General features: G+C 40.0%; 1 protein-coding gene across 1 annotated transcript; it reads left to right on the forward strand.

The window, feature by feature from the left end:
* Positions 1-240: 240 nt before the first annotated feature.
* CPSF3 (cleavage and polyadenylation specific factor 3) lies at positions 241-21625 on the forward strand (the record flags this gene model as incomplete). The annotated part of the gene is made up of 18 exons (XM_084262089.1): positions 241-311; positions 1117-1180; positions 1812-1909; positions 2842-2970; positions 3947-4124; positions 5301-5390; positions 6454-6604; positions 9823-9998; positions 10362-10520; positions 11288-11434; positions 12037-12189; positions 12573-12681; positions 13456-13554; positions 14570-14664; positions 15234-15321; positions 18546-18615; positions 19226-19322; positions 21427-21625. The coding sequence occupies 18 exons, from the start codon at positions 241-243 to the stop codon at positions 21526-21528; spliced, it is 2076 nt and encodes a 691-aa protein (XP_084118215.1). The 3' UTR covers positions 21529-21625.
* Between the last annotated feature and the right edge of the window lie 85 nt (positions 21626-21710).

Genomic DNA, 21710 nt, shown 5'->3' on the forward strand with positions numbered 1-21710 from the left:
CGGCCCTTCCTCCCGGCGCCGCCGCCGGGACGCTAATGCCCGGGCAAAGCCCTCACGCCCGGAGCCCAACCGCCGCCACCCCCGAGCCCTCACCTCAGCCGGCTGCCCGCCCGCGTTCACAGCCCCACTTCCGGGCCGCTCGGTCCCGCGGGCGCATGCGCGGCGGAAGCGGAAGACGGGCGGGGGAACGGGCGCTGGCGACGGACAGCGCCGGGCGCCGCTGGGGCTCAGGCCGTCACCATGTCGGCGAAGCGGAAAGCCGAAGCCCTCATCCCGGCAGAGGAGAGCGATCAGCTGCTCATCCGGCCCCTGTGAGCGCCCGGGGCGGGCGCGACGGCGGGAGCCGCGCGTTGGGACGGGGGGCGGAGCGGGGCTGGGGGGCGGCAGGCGGGCAGGCCGGCCCGGCGGGCAGGAGCCCCGTCCGGCGCGGGTGGGCGCCTCCGCCAGGCAGCGGTGCCGCTGTCGCCACAGAGGAGGCGGGAGGATGCCGCGGGCGGCCTGGGCGAGGCGTCGTTGGAGGCGCTGGAAGCCCGGACTGCCCCTTTCCCCCCAGCCCTCCCGGCGTGTCGCTGCCGCTTCTCCAGCGAGCAGCCTGCAGCCCCCGGGGCAGTTGCCGAGCGCGGGCAGAGGGACTGCGGCCCTTCCCGGTGCGGCGTCGCAGCGCTGCCCGGACAAACGCCCTTCTCTTTGGCCTTTCGCGCCTCACCTCAGCAGCACCGCGGGGTCTGCAGGATTTTGAGTCGAATTATTTTCTCTGGTAAAGGTGCGAGTGGAGGTGTTCCAGTAGCATTGCAAGAGCTGTCTCGGGGATGACTTGATGCTGCTACTTTGAGACAATACTTTGAGACTTGAGTGCACAGGCATGCAATAAAAAACAGGAGGGACCAAAGTTAAGTTCCCCAGGCAGATTGGTTTTATTAAATTGTTTTATTAAATGCATTAAATAGGGTCACATTTCCATTGAGGTGAATATAGCTGTGCAGTGACTTTGAAGATTTGAGGGCTGTGCAGTCATTTCTGTGCAGGCAAATAATCCCACTGAAGGTATCTGATGTGCAGCTCCATCTGTGCAGTGTGGGTCGGTTTAATTCTGATGACTCTGATATCCTTTTGCAGAGGTGCTGGCCAAGAAGTAGGAAGGTCATGCATTATCCTGGAGTTTAAAGGAAGAAAGATAATGGTAATTACTGCATGAGTGTATTTGTGCACCCGCTCGTTACGGTACTTCAGTTCACAAAAAGGTGTTGCAGGTTCAATTCAGGCTCTGCATTGAAGTCTGCCACTGTGCTGGAAGAGGCATCTTCTGTATCTTCTTGGAATGATACAGTGTGTGTGACAGTAGGCAGTATAGAGGCTATCCCCAAACAGAATGTATGTGGATTCTAAAATGTACACACATTAGGTTTCAGTGGAATCTAAGGCTAATGTTTACCTGCTGCTATTGTAAGCAGTCACGTGTAAACACCTCTTTCCCTTTCCCAGCTGCCTTCTCAGATTGTGGGAGAAATAACTTGAGTACATTGTTTCTCTATATGGTAGGGAGGGGTGGGGGGGGGTGTGTGTTGAAATGTGAGTGAAGGCTTGCATTGGGCCAAAATGATAGACAAAGACTGGGATCTTTTGAAATGTGTTCACTTTGCCAGTGGAGATACATCATTTAGACAGAAGCCCAAGATGTGAAATCCCATGCTAAAAGCAGTGTTTAAGGAAAAAGTACATTTTTAATGCTAAAAGTTACCAGGGACAAGTAACTATATTTTAGTCCAAAATGAAAGGTTTTTTTTGTATGTTAACTTTATTTCACTTTACAGCTTGACTGTGGAATCCATCCTGGACTGGAAGGAATGGATGCTCTTCCTTACATTGACTTGATAGATCCTGCTGAGATTGATCTCCTCCTAATTAGCCAGTAAGTTGCACAAAAAAGAAAAATATACTGAGGTTGTGGTCTGAGCTGTTTTCACTTGTGTGTTACTAAGAGAGGCTGAAAATAGGAGTTAGGTAGATGGTAATAGCATGGCAAAATTTTAGTTTCCAACTTTTTAAAATTAAGGATGTTTGGTCACTTTTGGCATTATAACTCTCCTCTGAAGCTTGCTGCCACGTCTGAGAGTTTTATAACCTGCCCTGCTTTAGCACCATTGTGACAGCTTCTAGAACTCTTTTTCTACATCAATACTGCTGAAAAGTATTGGATGTGGTGTTTATCTCTGGTGGCTTTGAATGAAGCAGGTTCTCAGTGAGCTAGGCAAGTTTTAAATGTGGTTTTAATATTGCTTAGTGGCTGAGAGACAAGGAGAGCCATTTCTAAATAATCTAACCAGTCATAAAACCAGGTCTCTCTCGAATTCTGAGTTGTCATGGTGTGTGCTTGTTCTACTTGTATTTCAAAAGTACTTTCTTAAGATAAGTCAAACTGGAAGCGTGGCCAGATAATTTTATCTTAGTAGTTCATGTTTTAAGCCATAGTGTCCAACATGCAAACTCAGGATCACATTTGTTATCTTTTTTGTGTCTTTGACACTTGTTGTGTTCCTGCTTCCTGTTGTTTTTCTCTATATAAATTTTAATGTAAATTACAAGAAAGTTAATTCTGAAATTATATGGGTAACATCTTTGCAATTCATAGAGTTTCCTGTATTACTCTTACTTTTCTTGGCTGTACTTCCAGTCACTAGTGTACAAACACAGACCAGCATAGCTAACAGTGAGATTGAAAATTCTGTTTCTGGGTTTACATGGTGCTCTGCTTCCCCAGTGAAGCAGTGAAATATATGATACATCACAGATTTGTCCTGTGTGATGTTAACACACTAACTGGATCTGTGTGTCTGTGTTAAGTTTCCATTTAGATCACTGTGGGGCGTTACCATGGTTTCTGCAGAAAACAAGTTTTAAAGGAAGGACATTTATGACTCATGCCACAAAAGCTATTTACAGATGGCTTCTTTCAGACTATGTCAAAGTCAGGTAAGCTGACCTGTGGGTTATCTCTTCATCTCTGGAATTATTTCATCTGTATATCCAATAGGTAACTTAAAATTAAGCCACCAAAGGTGGCTGGATGCACCTTGATGTTGCCCCAAGTAGCAACATTACAACTAGGTTAGAAGTAATGCATCATCTCACTGCCTCATGGATAATGTATGGCTCAAAAAATTTCCTATCAATAAAAAACAATTAATAAAATCTTTCTTTCTTTCCCTTGTTTGCCTTTCTTTGGCCTTTCATAGTCCCTCCCCCTCCCCCATCTGTCTCTCTTAAGGTAATCTTTCATTCTCTTGCTTCTTAATGTCTGTTTTTTCTTAAGCTTTGCAGAGGTAGTGAATTTTAAGCCCCTAAAGATACAAATCACTCTTGAGGACAAGATCACATTAAATATTAAACATATAGAGAGTGGTCTGTTACTTACATGTTGAGGGGTTCTTTTTTCCTTTCCTTTCTTTCCTGCCCCCTCCTCTCCTCCCTTGTTCTGTTACATGCCTTGCTGCATTTTTTTCTGGTTGAATGCAAAGTCCTGAGCATGTCTCAACTCAGCAGCTTCTAGCTTGAGTCAGAAACCTGGCAAAACAGTCCTCTTGTACCTTGTTTTGGGCCAAGGGGAGAAGTGTGGTTTAGTTTGTTCTTTGGGGACTGTTACAAGCTGAGCAGCAGATCTCTTTCCAGGCCTGGGAACCTGTTGGTGCTTTCAGATAAATGCAGAGCAGCTCCTGAACAGAAAAGACTACTCTAGGGTGGCCTTTGAGGAAAAAAAAAGACTCTCTAGCTCTGCTCTGGTGAACTACATTAGAATACCTGGACTTAATCTCTAATGTAGCAGGTGTAGTGTTGCTGAACTGAAGTCCTACTGTCAGTGGGGAGAAAATCCAGGAAGGGTTTTTTCCAACTGTTATATAATCTAAGCCTGTAAGATGAGCTGATATTTAGCCATTTCACTTATATCCAGTAATATATCAGCGGATGACATGCTATATACAGAAACAGACCTTGAAGAAAGCATGGACAAGATTGAGACCATCAACTTCCATGAAGTGAAAGAGGTGGCAGGAATCAAATTCTGGTGTTACCATGCAGGCCACGTCCTGGGAGCAGCAATGTTTATGATTGAAATAGCTGGTGTGAAGGTATTTTCTTTTTATTTTAAAGTTGAAAACAAGTCTGAATTCTAATGTAGTCATTAATTATTTATTATTGTCTTTTAAACCCCACCACGGTGGCTGGAGCTGTCAAATAGATGTGGACTCAGGTCAGGGTGGGAGGCCTTGTCTTAGAGCATGTATTTTCTTGGTTAGAACTAGCAATTGACACGTGTGTTGAACCAGGTAGGATGTCTGGATTTTATGGGAGTGAGTTATAACTCAGACTTGGAACCAGTAAATGTGTAGTTTTCCTTGCTGGTCCACTCAGAGGTAGCTCGTGCCTGAGTCAGTCTTATGGAAGCTGTGTTTTAGTAAAGCCTATGAACAGATATTTGGGTTTTTTCCTTCTGATTTATCATGTCTGTCTGTGTACTTAAATAACATTTCTCAAAGTATGCTAGTTACGTTATTCTCGTAGCATTCATGTGCCAAAGTACCTAAAGAAATAGGATTATTATTAATTTTAGGCACACAGGGATTAAATAATTCATCATATAATCACAGGCAGTGCTGTGTCAAAACCAGATAATTGAAACTCATCTCATGAATTGGAGTTCAGTAGGATAATTGCCATCCCACAAAAAGCTTCGTACAGCCTTGAAGAGGGAAGAGAGATGGTGGTCCTGAGGCTTGCTGTCTAGCAGGATTTGGTTTGTGGTTTATAATGATGGAGAATTTTAAAAGTTTAGATTTTTAAAAGCATAGAAATAGAACTGACTTTACAATAATTTCAATGAAATTTAGACATAGGATTTTTGGGGGGGGTGGTTCTGATTAAGGCATGATGGAGAAAGATATTTCCCTCTTACTATGCATGATTCCAATGGGTGGGTTTCAATATCCGTTATTTTCTTTAATTCCCTGTGAAGCGAATGAGAAATGTGATACTGGATTACCTGCAGACCAGTTATGTGCTGTTACTGACTGTATGTTTTGCTCTTATTCACATTTTCATTTATGGGCCACTTAAGTAAAAAGTATTCAGTTTTGAAGCCACTATTTTGTGCACACAGAGCTACACTCCACCCTGTAGTTAAGAATCCATTAGAAATTACTCTCAGTTACTTCTTGGTGTAAGGGGGAACATGATCCTTCTGTTTGGAAAATCTGCTTGATTACAGGCTTTACATTTTTTTCTCTTTTTTTTCTTTTCTCCAATAGCTTCTCTATACAGGTGATTTCTCAAGACAGGAAGACAGACATCTGATGGCAGCTGAGATTCCCAATATTAAGCCTGATATTCTTATAATTGTGAGTTTTACAAACTTATTTATATTAGTAATTAAATTTAAATATGTATGAGGTATTAATTAAAGCTGAAATGGAATTAGAAATGCAGAAGCCACCCCTGCAGCCCCCCTCCTCCACCAGAACCTTGCCATGCAAACCCACAACAAATATCCAAGTGCTTGGGTGTTCATAACTCTGCATTTATTTCACTGAATTAAAATGTTTAATTTTTGTTCTATAATTCTTCTGATGAAGTTCCTTAAGCCTCCAAACAAAAGTTTTCAAGATGGGAGATTTATTAGACTTCAACTTGTGTTTGCTTAGATGTATCATACAACCCTGAATTCAGCCAGATACCCTTCTTGAGCAGATCCTGACCTATTTACAACTATATTTATTAAGAATTTGTACTGGGTGGGGGTGCTTTGAGGACTGCTCCATAACTATGTTTTGTTTTCTGAGTCAAATGGTTTTATTCAGAATCCATGTTTGGGAAATGAGAAGCTCAGGGGAAACTTTAAAAATAACAGTTTTACCTGGAAATGAGCAGTGGGATCTTTCAGAGTCATGCTTCATATTATTTATCATGTCCCTTCTAACAGCTTTATTTAACTGACAATTTAATTTAAAGTCACATCAAAACTTTGTATTTTGTGTAATTCCTATATTTTAGACTAGGGGTTTCTAAACTGTGGTACACGTATCACTAGTGACCCATGTCAGCACGATAACCCCTTCATCAAAGCAGTGGCAGCATTTCCAGTTAGGAAAAGAAGTATGTTAAATTTGAAACCTCTTCAAAGAAGTATCAGCATTAATAGTTCTAACTTTTCACACACACACACACCCCCACCCCTTTCCTAACAGGATCTGCCTTTCCAAATTGGCGTGAGGGGTTTTGGGGAAGGGAAGTTTTGGTGTTTTATCCCGGTGGAACTGGTTATGGGGAATTGGGGGTGGTTTTGAATTTTCCCTCCCCACCACATTAACACCAGTATGTTTTTCTGCAATTTCTTGTTGGATTCAGAAGGCAAGATGAAGAATTTGTCCCTGAAACTTTAATATTTTGTTTCCCTGTGTGTAGGAGTCTACATATGGCACTCACATCCACGAGAAAAGGGAAGAACGAGAGGCCAGATTCTGTAACACCGTGCACGACATTGTAAACAGAGGAGGTAGAGGTCTTATTCCTGTGTTTGCCCTGGGTCGAGCTCAAGAACTACTTTTAATTTTAGGTATGTAATTTTCTCTTAATAAAAGGCATATAAATTGAAATGAGAATGTTTTCAGGTGCAGTCTTTCAGATACAGTAATTTTCAAACAAGTCTTCTGCCATTTCCCAGCATGTTAATTACCTGAGAATACATAACACGTGTTTTTTCAAATGCAGAACATCCAGTAAACCAACCAAGGCAGCTCTGCATTGTGAGGTAAGGTGGAGACATAGAAAGGAAAGGATAATGGCATGGTAGTATGTGCTTGACTTGTGAACTTTGTTGAAGCAGATTGCAGCAAACAGGGACTATGAGCACAGATTGAAAAGTAAGTGATCACAGGGGCTGTTCTATTTAAACTCTACTCCTGAAAAAAGGTGTGTTTTGTGCCAAAGTTCCCCTGTCCTTGCCTTTCAATTCACAAACCTATGTGGAGAAGTCTATGGGAAAAGCTAAGAAGGCCCTAGCAGACACTTCTAGCATTTCTAAAGTGATAATGGGAGAACAAATTAGGCTTTGTTAGGAAGAGCGAAAAGAGAGGATGAAGGGGGAATTATATGTGATCCTAACAAGTCACTTCATATAAAATATACATAGTTGTTACCATGTACATCAGATAAAAACAGTTTTTAAATAAATTGTTTCCAGGCTTCTTTGCTTCATTTAAGCCCATTGTACTAGATATCTGATTTTTCGCTAGTCTTTTTCCTTATGTAAATGCTGACAAGATCAAAAGACAGCTACCTCAAAATTAAAATAGTTATTTTCACAGAATCACAGAATCACAAGGTTGGAAAAGACCTTTGAAGATCATCAAGTCCAACCATTCCCATCCTATGCTAAACCATATCCCTAAGTACCTCATCAGCCCTTTTTTTGAACACATCCAGGGAAGGTGACTCAACCCCCAACCTGGGCAGCCTGTTCCAGGCCCTGACAACTCTTTCAGTAAAAATTTTTTTTCCAATATCTAATCTAAACCTGCCCTGGCACAGCTTCATGCCATTTCCCCTTGTCCTATCTCCTGTCACCTGGCTGAAGAGACAACCTCCCTTCAGGTAGCTGTAGGTGGTGATAAGGTCTCCCCTCAGCCTCCTTTTTCTTCTCCAAGCTAAACAGCCCCAGCTTCCTCAGCCATTCCTCATAGGATTTGCCCTCCATCCCCTTCACCAGCCTGGTTGCCTTTCTCTGCACTTGCTCAAGGACCTCAATGTCCTTCTTATGGTGGGGAGCCCAGAACTGCACACAGTACTCGAGGTGTGGCCTCACCAATACCGAGTTCAGGGGCACAATTACCCCCCTAGACCTACTGGCCACACTGTTTTTGATACAAGCCAAAATGCCATTGGCCTTCTCGGCCGCCTGGGCACACTGCTGGCTCATACTCAGTCTGCAGTCAACCAAGACCCCCAGGTCCTTCTCTGCCTGACAGCTCTCCAGCCAACCTCCCCCAAGCCTGTAGCGCTGCATGGGGTTGTTGTGTCCCATGTGCAGCACTCCACACTTGGCCATGTTAAACTTCATCCGGTTGGTCTCAGCCCATCAGTCCAGTCTGTTCAGATCCCTCTGAAGAGCCTCCCTACCCTCAGGCAGATCAACACTTCCTCCCAGCTTAGTGTCATCTGCAAACTTACTGAGGGAGCATTCAGTCCCTTCATCAAGGTCATTGATAAAGATGTTGAGTAAGACTGGACCCAGGACTGAGCCCTGGGGGACGCCACTCGTGACCGGCCTTCAGCTGCATTTTGTTTTTAGGGGCATTGAATCTAAAGTGCTGTTACCTAAAATACTCAAAATTCTTCTCACTTTCAGTTCAGCTCAACATGAAAATCTAGGGGGTTTTTAAAATGTATTACTGGGCTGTTCACATGTTAGCAAGAAATTTGGGTCTAGTCGTGGCATAGCATTTGATGTTGTAGGACTGTTCACTACTTAACATTGATTGAGGGCTTTTTTTTATTTCAGAGAGGAGATAAAACCTGAACATTTTAAATCTTGTGTAGCCATTAGTTTGTAATTTGTCTGCCACTCCCTGCTGTGTGTAGATACTAAAGTAAATTTCTAAAGATAAGTCTGGAACTCCATCTAGTAAAGCTAGACACAGTTGGATGCTTAATTAGGTAGAAAATGCAATTGCATCTCACATGCCTACACAATTGAGCCCACAGGCCTGGGTTTTTCTTCTTGCCTAAGTGTCTGACAAGTAAAATACTGCATTATGGAATAGAAGATTATGATGATGTGTGCAGTTATTTAATGTTACTGTAAGTCCTGCTCTTAGTTATCTTTTATTGGCTGTTTCCACCTCACACTTGAATTTATTAAGATGTTCATGGCATTGAGCCTCTCTGGCATGCTCTGAAAGCTTTGCCTGCACATCAAAGCTGTTAGGTTAAAGCTGTGTCATTTTCAGTGTAAAAATATAGCCAGCAGAGCATACTGCTCCTTTTGGCCGATTGTTCCCCAGTTATGCCATATAGATATGTTTTAGTCTAGCAGAACCCTATCCAAGTGGGAAAACAAGTAAGTTATGTTTGTACAGCTGCATTCAGATCTCTTCTTTGTGTTTAGCAAAGGTCATGGCTACTGTCATCAGCGATTGAATGAGTTGTGGTTAGTGGAGGCTTTTTTTCCTGGTTTTGTTTCGGTTCAGCTTGTAAAATATAATTATTGGGGATACAGAGGAAGCAAGGCTTGATAACTGCATGTTGAACTCCATGGTTTGGGTTTGTTTTGCAGAACTTTGATACAGCGAATTCTCACCAACATATCCATGTGCAGATGTCCCTGGCTCTTAGAGATGTAATTAATATTTGGCAGAGACATTTAAGCTCTCTTGCAGTGGTGTAGTAAAACTTGTGGTTGTTATAAATGTAGGTTTATTTTTTTTTGCTGTGTAATATTATGTATACTGACATCTTGTAGCTGAAGCTGGTGATTGACTGGAGTTATACCTGCCAAAAATATCTGAAGTTCATCTTTTTATTGTTAGTTACTACTAGTAGTAAACATGTTTAATGGGTAATTACTTTTTCTTCTTTAGTAGAGCAGGTGAGAAGAAAAAAAGAGAAGCCTATGATTGCAGTTTTCTGTAGTGAAATTGCAAATAATACTGCTAAGATCTGTTCTGCAAAAAGCATTAGGGTTTCTGAGAAGCATACACTTTGGAGATAGTGCTGTGGAGGGGTTTGTGTGGTTTGTTGTTCTTTCTTATTGTTCTGTTTGGTTGTTTTTTTTAGATGAATACTGGCAGAATCACCCCGAGCTCCATGACATCCCTATATACTATGCCTCCTCTTTGGCAAAGAAATGCATGGCAGTTTATCAGACGTATGTCAACGCCATGAACGACAAAATCCGCAAGCAAATTAACATCAACAACCCATTTGTTTTCAAACATATTAGTAATCTGAAGGTAAGCTTGAGATAAGGTTGCCTTGCAAAACAGGGTACACAAGAGTTCATATTTGCTGAATAGTTTGCATGTTTACTGTCCTAATTAACTGATTAATTATATGTTTGTGTATGAGTTCTCTGCTATCCCAGTGTTTAGTGAGTGGAGGGGAACTTATGCCCCAACTTTTCTTCCAGTGTAGATCCCTGTGATTATATTTTGCCACTTATGGGCATCATTAGGAGGAACTTTACTGAGAAGGGCGCTTTTTATGAGGATGGGGTATAATAGGGCTCTGCTTGTACCTTGTTTCAGGGTGCAACTAGGCTGTCCTTCATTTCAGTGAGTTATGGTAACCGTGACTCTTGCTGTTTGTCCTCTTAGAGTATGGATCACTTTGATGATATTGGCCCAAGCGTTGTGATGGCTTCCCCAGGTATGATGCAGAGTGGCTTATCCAGGGAGTTGTTTGAGAGCTGGTGCACAGATAAGAGAAATGGAGTAATAATAGCAGGGTACTGTGTTGAAGGAACGCTTGCTAAGGTAAGTTGTTAATGCACCGTGGGTTGTTAATACAAAGTAGCATGCATGTTAAGTTTGAAAAGAATTGGCTACTAGAAAGTGTCTTTATTTGGATATGCTGGGAAGATTGTTGTCAGGTATGCATAATTATGTAGTCAAAACTAATTGCATTTGGCGTATGGTAATGAAAAGTACAGAAAATTTGCATGTGGCCATTCCCAGTGATATTATACAGAATAATCTTTATCAGGAGTGGTTGTCTTTTAATGAAAAAGAATGATTGATACTTTTGTCTATCTTTATACCCCTCCATCATTTAACTTTTTGAGAGGGGAGCCCTGACCCTAATTCTAGACAACTTGATGTTAAACCTAAAACACTCCTGTGTCAGAGATGATACTGCCTTGTGCATATTGTGCCACTGACTGGGTGTAGAGAATGCAATCCAGGAGCTAAGGACAACCAGAGCATCTAGGATTGTCTTTAGAGAGAAAAATCTCATTATAGTTTCAATGCAAATATGAGTGATGTATCTGGAAGACAAATTGATTCCTAGACCTTCTGGGGACGCAAAAGATGTGGTGGTGTGTGTTCGGTGTGCTTTTTTGTTTATGGGGGGGTGTTTTGTGAAACTTGAGAGGGTTGTTGGTTTTTTTTTCAGTTCTTCACATTTAACCTGGCTAGCAGTATTATTTCATTGATTTTTGAAGTGCAAAGCATTAGTTCTGTGGTGTCTGTATGAAGCTTTCAATTTCTATTTAAAGTGCTTTGTTTTTTTTTTTTTGTAGCACATCATGTCTGAACCTGAAGAGATCACAACCATGTCAGGGCAAAAACTCCCACTGAAGATGTCTGTGGATTACATTTCTTTCTCTGCTCACACAGATTATCAACAAACTAGCGAATTTATCCGGGCCCTGAAACCTCCACATGTGGTTAGTATATGTGCTGCCCGTTTCTCCAGAGTGGGATGCATCAATCCATGAAATGTAGGCCTTTGAGTCGCAGAATTGATCTCTTCTCTCTGATGACAAGTGACAGGATGAGAGGGAATGGCTTGGAATGACACCAGGGGAGATTTACGTTAGATACCAGGAAGAATTTCTTTTCTTGAAAGGGTTGTCAGGCACTGGAACAGGTCGCACAGGGAGGTGGTGGAGTCACCATCCCTGGGGATATTTAAAAGGTGTGTAGATGAAGTCCTTAAGGACACGATCTAGAGGTGGGCTAGTCAGGGTTAGGCTGTGGTTGGACTCGATGATCTAAAGGGTCTCTTCCAACCCAGGTGATTCTATGATTCTGTGAATCACAGAATGTTAGGGGTTGGAAGGTACCTCGAAAGTTCATCTATAATGGACAGAGTTCAAAGACACACATATAACAATATAGTTGAACTAATGTTTCTGTATTGTGACCTTGTGAAATCACATTTTAATAGAGATAAGATACAAGATGAAAATATTCTTGGATAACTTTTTACTTGACATGTCTGGTTGGACTGGCAACTCAGCTGAAAGGAAAACTGTCTTTCCTATAGATTTTAGTTCATGGTGAGCAGAATGAAATGGCCAGGCTGAAAGCAGCACTGATACGGGAATATGAGGATAACGATGAAGTTCATATAGAAGTTCATAATCCCAGAAATACTGAAGCTGTGACATTAAACTTCAGAGGAGAGAAACTTGCCAAGGTATAAAATTAATATTTTCTTACCTGCTCAGCAGTATTTTCCTCTGGGATAAAAACCACATGTTTTCTTCCAAGCCTGTATTTTTAATTGGCTTTGGATTGTGTATGTTTTCCAGTGACCCAGATTTTGGGTTCAGTGTTGGTTTGGGGGTTTTGGGGGGGTAAAGTTTTACTACTTTTTTTGTTTTTTTTTTTCCTCTTCAGTCTTCCAACATTTTCTTGTGTTACATCTCAGAATTTGTTGGTTACTCTGACCTTTTATTTTCAGAGTTAATGTTATAGATTTGATGTTTCTGAGAAACCTGTATTTCATCTCCATGATACCTTTAAGTGCTGAATATGTCAGATTGCCTTGTTCATAATGTGTGTGTTTTTTCTTTCTAGGTGATGGGCTCTTTAGCAGATAAAAAGCCAGAACAAGGACAGAGAATTTCTGGCATTCTAGTTAAAAGAAATTTTAACTATCATATTCTCTCTCCATGTGACCTCTCCAGTAAGTAGCAACAGTGATGGGCTCAGTAGGTAACTGAAACTTCCTGTGTCCTTCTTTTGTCATTAAAACACAATGCAATATTGTTGGGGGGGGGGGGAGTGTTCAGTAATTTTGTGTTTTATAAGCAGTTAGTGAACATCTTGGTTTTATTTTGGTTTAATTTTGCTCTAAACTCTTGTAGTGAGAAGAAAGACATTCAATTCAAACTCATTGCTCACTGACGTTCAAAATCTCTTCTGTTCTTTCTGTAAGAGAAAAGAAGCAAAATTCCATTTCCCTTTTTGGTTATTTAAAACGTCTTCTGCTTCATGAATGTGCATAAAGCATACTAGAGAGAATGAGAGTGCACCTTGATCAGTTGTCCTGCCAGTATCTACAATGTCATTAATTTTTAGAGTAGAAGCAGTGAACGTATTTGGGTATTGCTCCTATCCTATTTATTACTAAAGAAATTGATCTATTCTCAAAATAGAAGAATAATTGACTGGAGTAGTAGGGTCATAATAGCTTGGGGGAAAGCAGTTCTGCTGTCCTAGTTCATTCTTTGCCTCTAATGTGTGTGATAAAATAACAAGCTCTTTCTGGTTTCTTAACCACAAATATTTATCTTAAAATAGATGTTCCACCCTCCTCTTCTTTTATAAAGGTCCTTCTAACCTTCTGCCTTAAATAGGTGGCATCAATACATTTATCTATGGTGGCAATTCTGGTTTTTTTAGGACGTAAATTCAAATAGATAATTTTTTAATGAATACTTCTAAAAATTTCTTCCAGATTACACAGACTTGGCAATGAGCACTGTAACACAGACACAAGCCATTCCATACACAGGCCCCTTTAATCTGCTTTATTATCAGCTACAAAAACTTACTGGTGAGTATTTGGAAAAATGTGGTCATTGTTTTTTGTCATCAACTTCTAAAACAATTTTCTTCTGATTGGAAAACTCTTTGCCAGGAACTGAAGTGCCACAGTTTGTTTCATATTTTATGACTTCCATTAGATGATAGGGCTTCTGCCAGATCCAGTTGATGAATATGACCTATCCTTTTGGGGGGTTCTACTGCACCTGTAGTACAAAATCATGAGCAATAATAGGCCAGTTTTTGTCTCCTTTCAGCCCACAAAGTGATTGCCATAGCCACTGTAATGCAAAGATTTATTAATTGACCTTTTATCTCCACCTCCAGAATAGAATGGATAATGCCATCCAATTAATTAAGTGAAAAGCTCTGCCCTCCTTTGTGACAGAGCCTCCCAAAGAAGCAAGAATCTAGCTTTGTTGGCTTCTTCTGAGTTGGAAGCCAGTTAGATCTCCCACTAGTGTGATCTGTGGTGCCTCTGTGGAGCTTTCTTAAAGGCAGAGAATGAACTCCTGTTCATTAAAGGCACACACACTTTGCAGGATTCTTTCCCAGATTTAAAGCTCAGGAAATTTTTCTCTAGTGTCAGAATCCTGTTCATATCACTAGTGAAGAGAAAACCTGTACTCGCTTGATGTTCATGTCTCATAACCTGAGTGCTACCTGGCAAGCAAATGCTTTGGTTTTAAGCCCTATGCTTAGGTTATCCTTTGAGGATGCAAGAGCAAACAACACTCAAGTTCTTGTTTGTTTTCTTTTTCACTGGTGTACTCACATCACTATGCTAAGCCAGTCAAATACACATATTCAAGCCAAGTAAAACAGCCAATATTACATACTAAACACCCCAATCAAGAAAATAATTGTCAGGCGGGGAGAGAGTCCTCTCTTCCACTTTGTGAGCAGTTGTGATAATAACAGACAACCACTCTTAGTCTTAAAATGACCTGTTTTCTTATGCAGGTTAAGTTAGTCTTGCTTCCAGTGTAAGTTTAGTTTGCTAACTGTTTGTTTTCACTTCTTAGGTGATGTAGAAGAAATAGAAATCCAACAGAAACCTGCCCTGAAGGTTTTCAAGAATATTACTGTGATCCAGGAGCCAGGCATGGTCGTCCTTGAGGTGGGCATCGGTGAGAGAGAAAGAAGAGTTTTGTCCTCTAGTTTCTGCAAAATAATACCATATAGAATTAAATATTTTAAGCAGTTTTCTGTTGGATGACAAGCAGGATGAAAGCTAGAACAAATTCCCCTTGAGCTGTGGTCCTGTGTTTGTGCTTGTTGTTTCATTTAGGCACTGCTAGTTTCTTTTTTTGCCGTGACTCAAGAGTATAATAGCAATTCGGTGTCTTTTTCTTTGTCATTTGGCAAATAGTAATCACAATGATGTCAGATCATGGTCCCTCCTTCCCTCATCCCCCACCCCCAAATAGCTGTGGTAACTAATAACTAATTCCTAACTGTTCAGGGACACTCAGCAGCTTGAATTTTTTGTGTGAAGTTACTGGAATTTACGAAGTTGAAAGCAGTTAATCAGTGTAAAGTATGTGACAGTTGTTTGAAGCTAGAATTCAGGGAAAGGCCAATTGGAGAAAGCAATGGATGTTGTATTGGGTTTATGTTGCATTATTCACTTGGCCCAAATATTGGGACTCAAATTATGATACTTTTTTTGTTTTTTTTATCTTCCAGTGGGTGGCAAATCCTGCTAATGATATGTATGCAGACACCGTGACAACAGTGATACTGGAAGTTCAGTCAAATCCCAAAATACAGAAAGGTAGTAAGTCTAGTGTATCCTTACTTAACTCAGGCATTTCTTCTTAAGTTTTCTTATATTAAGCTTGGTGGGGTGTAATGACTTGGAATCCTCCTATTGTACTTCCTTTCCTCGTGAAACGTCAGGGAGTAAGATATGCTACCTAAAACCAGTATTACACCTTGGTCTTCATTATTTGTAACACATTTGTTTGTTGAAACTTTCTCTTATATGACAACTGATAGCTGACTATGAAAACTGTGACCCTATTTAAAATGAGTTTTATGTTGCTCACTTTAGATGTAAACAATTTACGATATCTCATTCAAATATGTCCGTTTCTCATTTGAAAGCTGTGATTATCATTCATGAGTGGTATTCCTGTGACTACATCAGGAAAGGCTAGGTAGACACCGCTGTGAAAGTCAGACTGACTTCACAACTACACTTACATAGAGCCTGTAGCTAAGTGATACTATTGGGCAGTGATAGCACCATCAGGTACCAGGTTTAACATCGCTGTTCAAGAATGACAGCAGTTTTGTAGGGATTACCCCTGCTGATGGTTTATATTTTTGTTCTACTGTTCTGCTTTTCAACACACTTGTCACCATGCTAAGAATCTGAAGGCAGTACTGAATGTTGGGTTGGCTGCTGAGGACAGATGTTGGCAGTTTGGCCATACAGTGGCACAGATAATTTAACAATTATCCATTTCTCAATATAAGGGATTTTTTTTTCTATTTTTCCAGGGGCTTTAAATAACTTTTTTTGCTGCTACCTGCATCATTACTTGGACTATATATTGTTATTTTATTTATAAAGATCTTACTAAATTCTGCCATTGAGTACCCTTGCTCACCTAGTGACATAATTGACAGCTGTGTATCTGTCTTGGAGCATTATTCATTTCCAGTTTGGATGTGGTCAGACAAGGAGAACACAAAAGTCTAAGTCTGTTCCCTGGGTGTTACATGAAAGTATTATTATTTGGGTTTGGGGTTCTGGGGGATTGGTTTTTTTCAGCAAAAGGGCAGGGTAGGTAGTGATCATAATAAATTAATCCCAAGGTCACATCTTAAAAATTCATAAGCTATGTCTGTGATGCCTGGGAGGTATGTTTTGGGCCTTGAAAACAGGGGACCTGTACCACGTGTCACCTCAGTGCCTCTTTTTTCTTTGTGTGAAAAATAAGGGCACTGGGGAGGAGGTGAGCAGGTCCTTCTGATGTGAACCCAGGGCGCATCTGAGGTGTGCGCTTGAACCCAGAATCCTTCAAAGCAGTCTGAGCTCCTGTGTGATACTTCTCATCCCTTCAGCCTGTTAACTCATTCTGTCACTCAACATCTTCCTTTTAACCACACCCAATGATAAAAATCCTGTACTGCTCCACATCTTTTCTTACCTAAAGGTTTTATCATATCCTCCACTGAAGTCTCATGGTGTAGGTCTACAAGGCATTCTTAACATGACTGATGTTTTTGAATTACCAGAGACTGATAAAAGTCTGGCTTGAGCTGTCTCCCCATTAACCCCACATGAGAGTTTATTCCTAACACTTCTAGATCTTTCTTCTCCAGCCAGCATAAAAAGCACCAGAGCTGTCTGGAAAAGCAGGCGTTTCTTTTCCCTGGATTACTCCTCTTGTCTTTCTATTATTTATTTGTATGACTGTACATAAAATAGCAGTCACTGTTCCTTAGGTGCTTAGTCCCACAACTGAGTCAAGAAATCTGTTTAAAATTCTCTCTCCTAAGCTTATAAATTCACACAGCAGTTCTTCTTTTGCTCTGGGATGAAGCTTCTCCAATACCCCTGATCTAAGCAAGTTCAAAGCGTAATATTCTCATCCTGGTTGTGATAATGTTCAGTAGGTATCAGCCCTCCTAGGCATGCCCTTGTTTTCTGTTCTGCTGAAATTAATCAAGAATAGAAATTTTGGATGGTACTTTGACTTCCCTCTCCTCCTCCCCCCTTTCTTTATACAGCTGAAAAAAACCTTGTTACCATTTTGCTGATTTTTTTGTAACAATTTTTATTGTAATATCTGACTTGGCTTGACTTTTGGTAGGTCCCCACTTTATCTGTACAATCTGCTAGTGACAGTATCTAGCTTTTATTTTCCCCTGTAATTAATTCCTCTTTCTATTTTTATATGCCTGTTTGCATTATTTCTTATGTTATTTCATGGTGGTGATTCTATCAGCTCATCTCCAGTGTGGCTTCTTGCAGGATTTTTTCCCTTATTTGGAGTAAAAACACATTCCAAATAGTTTTTGCACTTGTGTATTTAGAGTGTGTTTACAGGATCACAAGTGATTGAATCTAAATATCTTAAAGTTAACATTGCTCAGTCGAGCATGTGCCTACTCTCCCCTCATTTCCAATATAAGGTTGTTTTGCTCAGTATGTTCAGTTACTGAGGGATGGTGAGTTTTTAAGATGTGCTTGCTGGGGCTCTTGCAATTATGAACATCTTCAAAGAATTTCTAAGTTATTTTAACTACTGTTTGTTGTGTTTGGTTCTCTGAACTCTTCAGATGGCCTAGAAATCTTGAAAACTGTTTTTTAAAAATCCCTCTAAAGAAATGCTAGCTGTAGATCTGTTTTGTTTGTGAGTGAAACAGGTAGTGGTTTTCACAGCGAGATTTTTGTGTAGGCTTCTTACTGCTCTAATGATCTAATACTTCAACGTTCAGAGAAAAATCACTTACTTAAAACATCGATTTTAAAGCCAAGTATAAAACCTGTATCATTATTTTTATTTCAAACTTTGTATCCTGAAACACATCCCAGGGTTGTCTGTGCCTGTTACTGCTATCCAGTTTTACTGAATTCTCTGCATGCTCCTAGCCTCCATGATGCAGTGTTTCCCTTTGGCAACACAAAATTCAGGGATTATAAAAAAAATATGAAAGTGGGTGACTTTCTAAGTAAAGGAAATGTGAGAAGTAATGGGTGTTAGCAATATAAAGGAGAATTGTGAAGTGTGAATTAGACTTGCAAAGCTGTTTTTAAAATCTGGTAGGTGGAAGGAGCATAGATTTTAAATGCGTGTACTTCCTTGACTCTTCTGTCCTTTTATTTTTTTAAATACATTTTCTTTATAATATGTTTATACATATATATTTTATATAGGTTGTTTACATTATCATGAAAGTGAATTAAGAACCAGCCTGTATCAATTAGCTCATTTTACTTCCCAGGGAATGTCTGTGAAAGTAAAATGACCTTTTTCTTTTCAGCTGCAGTACATAAGATTTCCAAAAAAGTAGATATGGATGTGTACAGGAAGAGAATGGAGATCATGCTTCAGTAAGTTGGCATATATTTTTCTAAAGGAAAGTGATCACTGTTAGTCATTTAAATACAATAATCTTAGTGAAACAGTGTTTAAAGATACAGTTACTTAAAACACTTTGTGCAAATTTAATTCAATCTAATTTCTGTGAAGGCCAGGAATTAACAGAGAGGTAGACTAAAAAGAAAAGTTCTTAGCATCATTACAGTTTTGTGTATAGGGCCCAGTTATTTCTTCCAGAAGTGAATTTTTAAGTTGTCTCCCAAAATTATGCTATGAATGCTTATGAAAATACCAGTTCATAACATTTTTCTTTTAAAACTTACTCTGATGTATGTTTTGTTACTTAGGTAGAACTCTTAATTCTTCAGAAATCAAAGGAATCCCTCCTTTCATTTAGGATGAGATTTATTGGGGAAAAAAAACCACCCAAAACTTACTGTTATGTGATGCCCACTTGTAATGATTTAGATTTGTATTTATTAAGGATACCTAAGTAGATCACATAGGTGCAGAAAGGAGATACTCTGCTGACCAAATGCCTCTGGAAGCTTAAAATGAATAGAAAGAAAAGCCTAAGTTTGCTGTTTGGCCACATCTTACACACATAGGTCTTTGTTTTAGGGATATGTTTGGAGAAGACTGTGTGAGCTCAAAAGATGGCTCTGTGCTGTGCATCACAGTTGATGGGAAGACTGCAAACATCTCGCTGGACACTCGGGTATGTACAGCAAAGCACTTGCTTCTGTGTGCAGTGTGTTTGGCAGAGGTGAGTCTCCCATCTGATACACAGGGCTGCCCAGAATGTCGTGTCCCCATTCGGTAAGAAAGTGGGTTTGAAGTTTGTATCAAGACAGCTTAAGCCTCTTCTCTTTCCATTAGTTTCATTGACAGTCTCACCAGTTGGTCGACACCCAGCCTTTCTGAGAGAAATACTGATCTGGCCTGCACCCTGAGTTTGTTACAGAAGCATCTGCTAGAGAGTTTTTGTTTATTAAAAATTGTTAGCAATGTTTATGTAACAAAGGCAGTAAATTTGGAAGAAAACCCAGTATTTTTCAGCTGATTTAGTATAAAAATGAACAAAGACTATAAAGAAGAAACTGATTTAACCCACAATTTTTTTTGATACTCTTAAAACCTAGGCTCTGATCTGAATAATTGAATAATTGCAGAGTAGGAATGATGATAATATTTTATACATTTTTTTAAATCATCTTGATCTTTCTGTAGCTAAATTGAAAGCCTGAAATACTCATAAAAACTTTATTTACTAGCTAGATTCAGAATTGGATGTCACGTATGTTGGAAGGCTGCTTTAAAGAGCTATTACACCTAGTTATTTGAACAATGTGGAACAATGTGGAACTATAAGGAATGGTTAAAACAAAGTCTTTCATGCCCTTAGGCTTTTTAACGTGTTCCCGTTCTGTCATTACCACTATCCATAGTAGTAACATACTCCACTGCAGTAGCTCTCAGACACTGTCTTTAGGGACCACACCAAATCTTTTGTGTTCTATGAACCCAGAAGAAAAGGATGATCCCTGCTGGAAATTTCTTATGTGCCAAAACAAGACAAGTGGATGTTAATTACCTGAAGAGAATAATGAGTTAGGCTTGTGCTTAGCACACAGTGTTTGCTGTGACACTTTTTCCCCCATTTTTAAAATAAACACACATTACATTTCAATGTATACAGAGGGCAGGGGAATACAGGACTGATGGAAAGAGCTCTTGCAATAGGGAAAAAAGTAACAAGACTGGAAAAAGAAAGCTTGCTGCTTCATCAAGAAGTTAGCTTTCATTTTCATATGATCTTACACTGATAGGTGTCGCTATCGTTAAAAGACTGACGGAAACCCTAATGGCATCTCAACTACAACAGTGTGTATCTCTGTAATACGTATTTTACTCACTGTATTGGCAATTACAAGTTTGTGCCACTGTGAAACAAGTTTTACAAGAAGCATTTGTCCTCCTTTATGTGCATATATATCTTCTTATAAAACTTTATTAGCTTTACAATACAAATCTACTTAATGTAGATCTGACTCACTGGTGGGACACATGGATTTGTTTTTTCCACATTAGCTCCCAACAGCATTGTTAGGTGGCATTAAACGTGTTTGTGCTGTTACAAATGCCTTCTTTTTCTTCCTGAAATCTGTATGGTCCAAAGAAGTTATTTGTTTGGAAGAGTAACAAGTTACTCCTGGTTGGAGAGGTACAGTCCACCAGATCAAGGATAGTGTTACTTCGGGTTTGAGATGGAGAAGTCAGGGGACTGGGTGGAATGTTGATGAACTTGCATCTTTGGGGTGGACATCTTTCTCTGGGAAGACATTTTCAGTCGGTTTAGTGATAAATTAATCTCTTCAGGGTTTTATTTTTATGTAAACATATCTTAGAGGTGTGGGAACATCAGTGTGGAGGCTCCCCGAGTGCCTCTGTGAAGAATGCAAGTGTTATACAGCATAAACTTAATACAATGTGTGTGAATTCACAGGTAAAATTAAATCTCTGAGGATGACCATTGTGTGGGTTTATTTGATTTTGAATTAAATTTCATCTACAGAACTTACAATGTTTGGAAACAAGTTATAATCAAACATAAAACTAGAGATTAAGCTTGTTCCTCAGCAGGACCTGCATAAACTCTTGTACACATTGGCAGGCCATTAAAAACCATAGTGCTGCTCTTGATAACTTTCTCTTCAATTTGCATGACTACTTTTTCCTTTCCCCTTATGAGCTTTCTCCACGTACTGAAAAGGAATAGGAAGTGCTAGTTGTTCTAACTTACTTCTTTTTTTTGTTCCCAGACAGTTGACTGTGAGCCAGGAAGTGAAGATGATGAATCCCTTCGCGAAATGGTGGAACTGGCTGCACAGAGGCTTTACGACGCCCTCAGCCCAGTATACTGACCTCTGTAGATAACTTGGGACACATCAAAAAGATCTTTTAAATGTTCAGTTTATTTGGACTACTTTTTAAGAGTAAAGTTTTTTCTTCCTTATCAGTTCTGTGACTGCAAAACTGCTGAGTTACTTGATATAATGGATGGGCAACCTCACAGCAACTATATTTGTGTGTGTCATAAAATCAG

Source organism: Gallinula chloropus (genome assembly GCF_964237585.1).
Source record: "Gallinula chloropus genome assembly, chromosome: 3".
Taxonomy (NCBI): Eukaryota; Metazoa; Chordata; class Aves; order Gruiformes; family Rallidae; genus Gallinula; species Gallinula chloropus.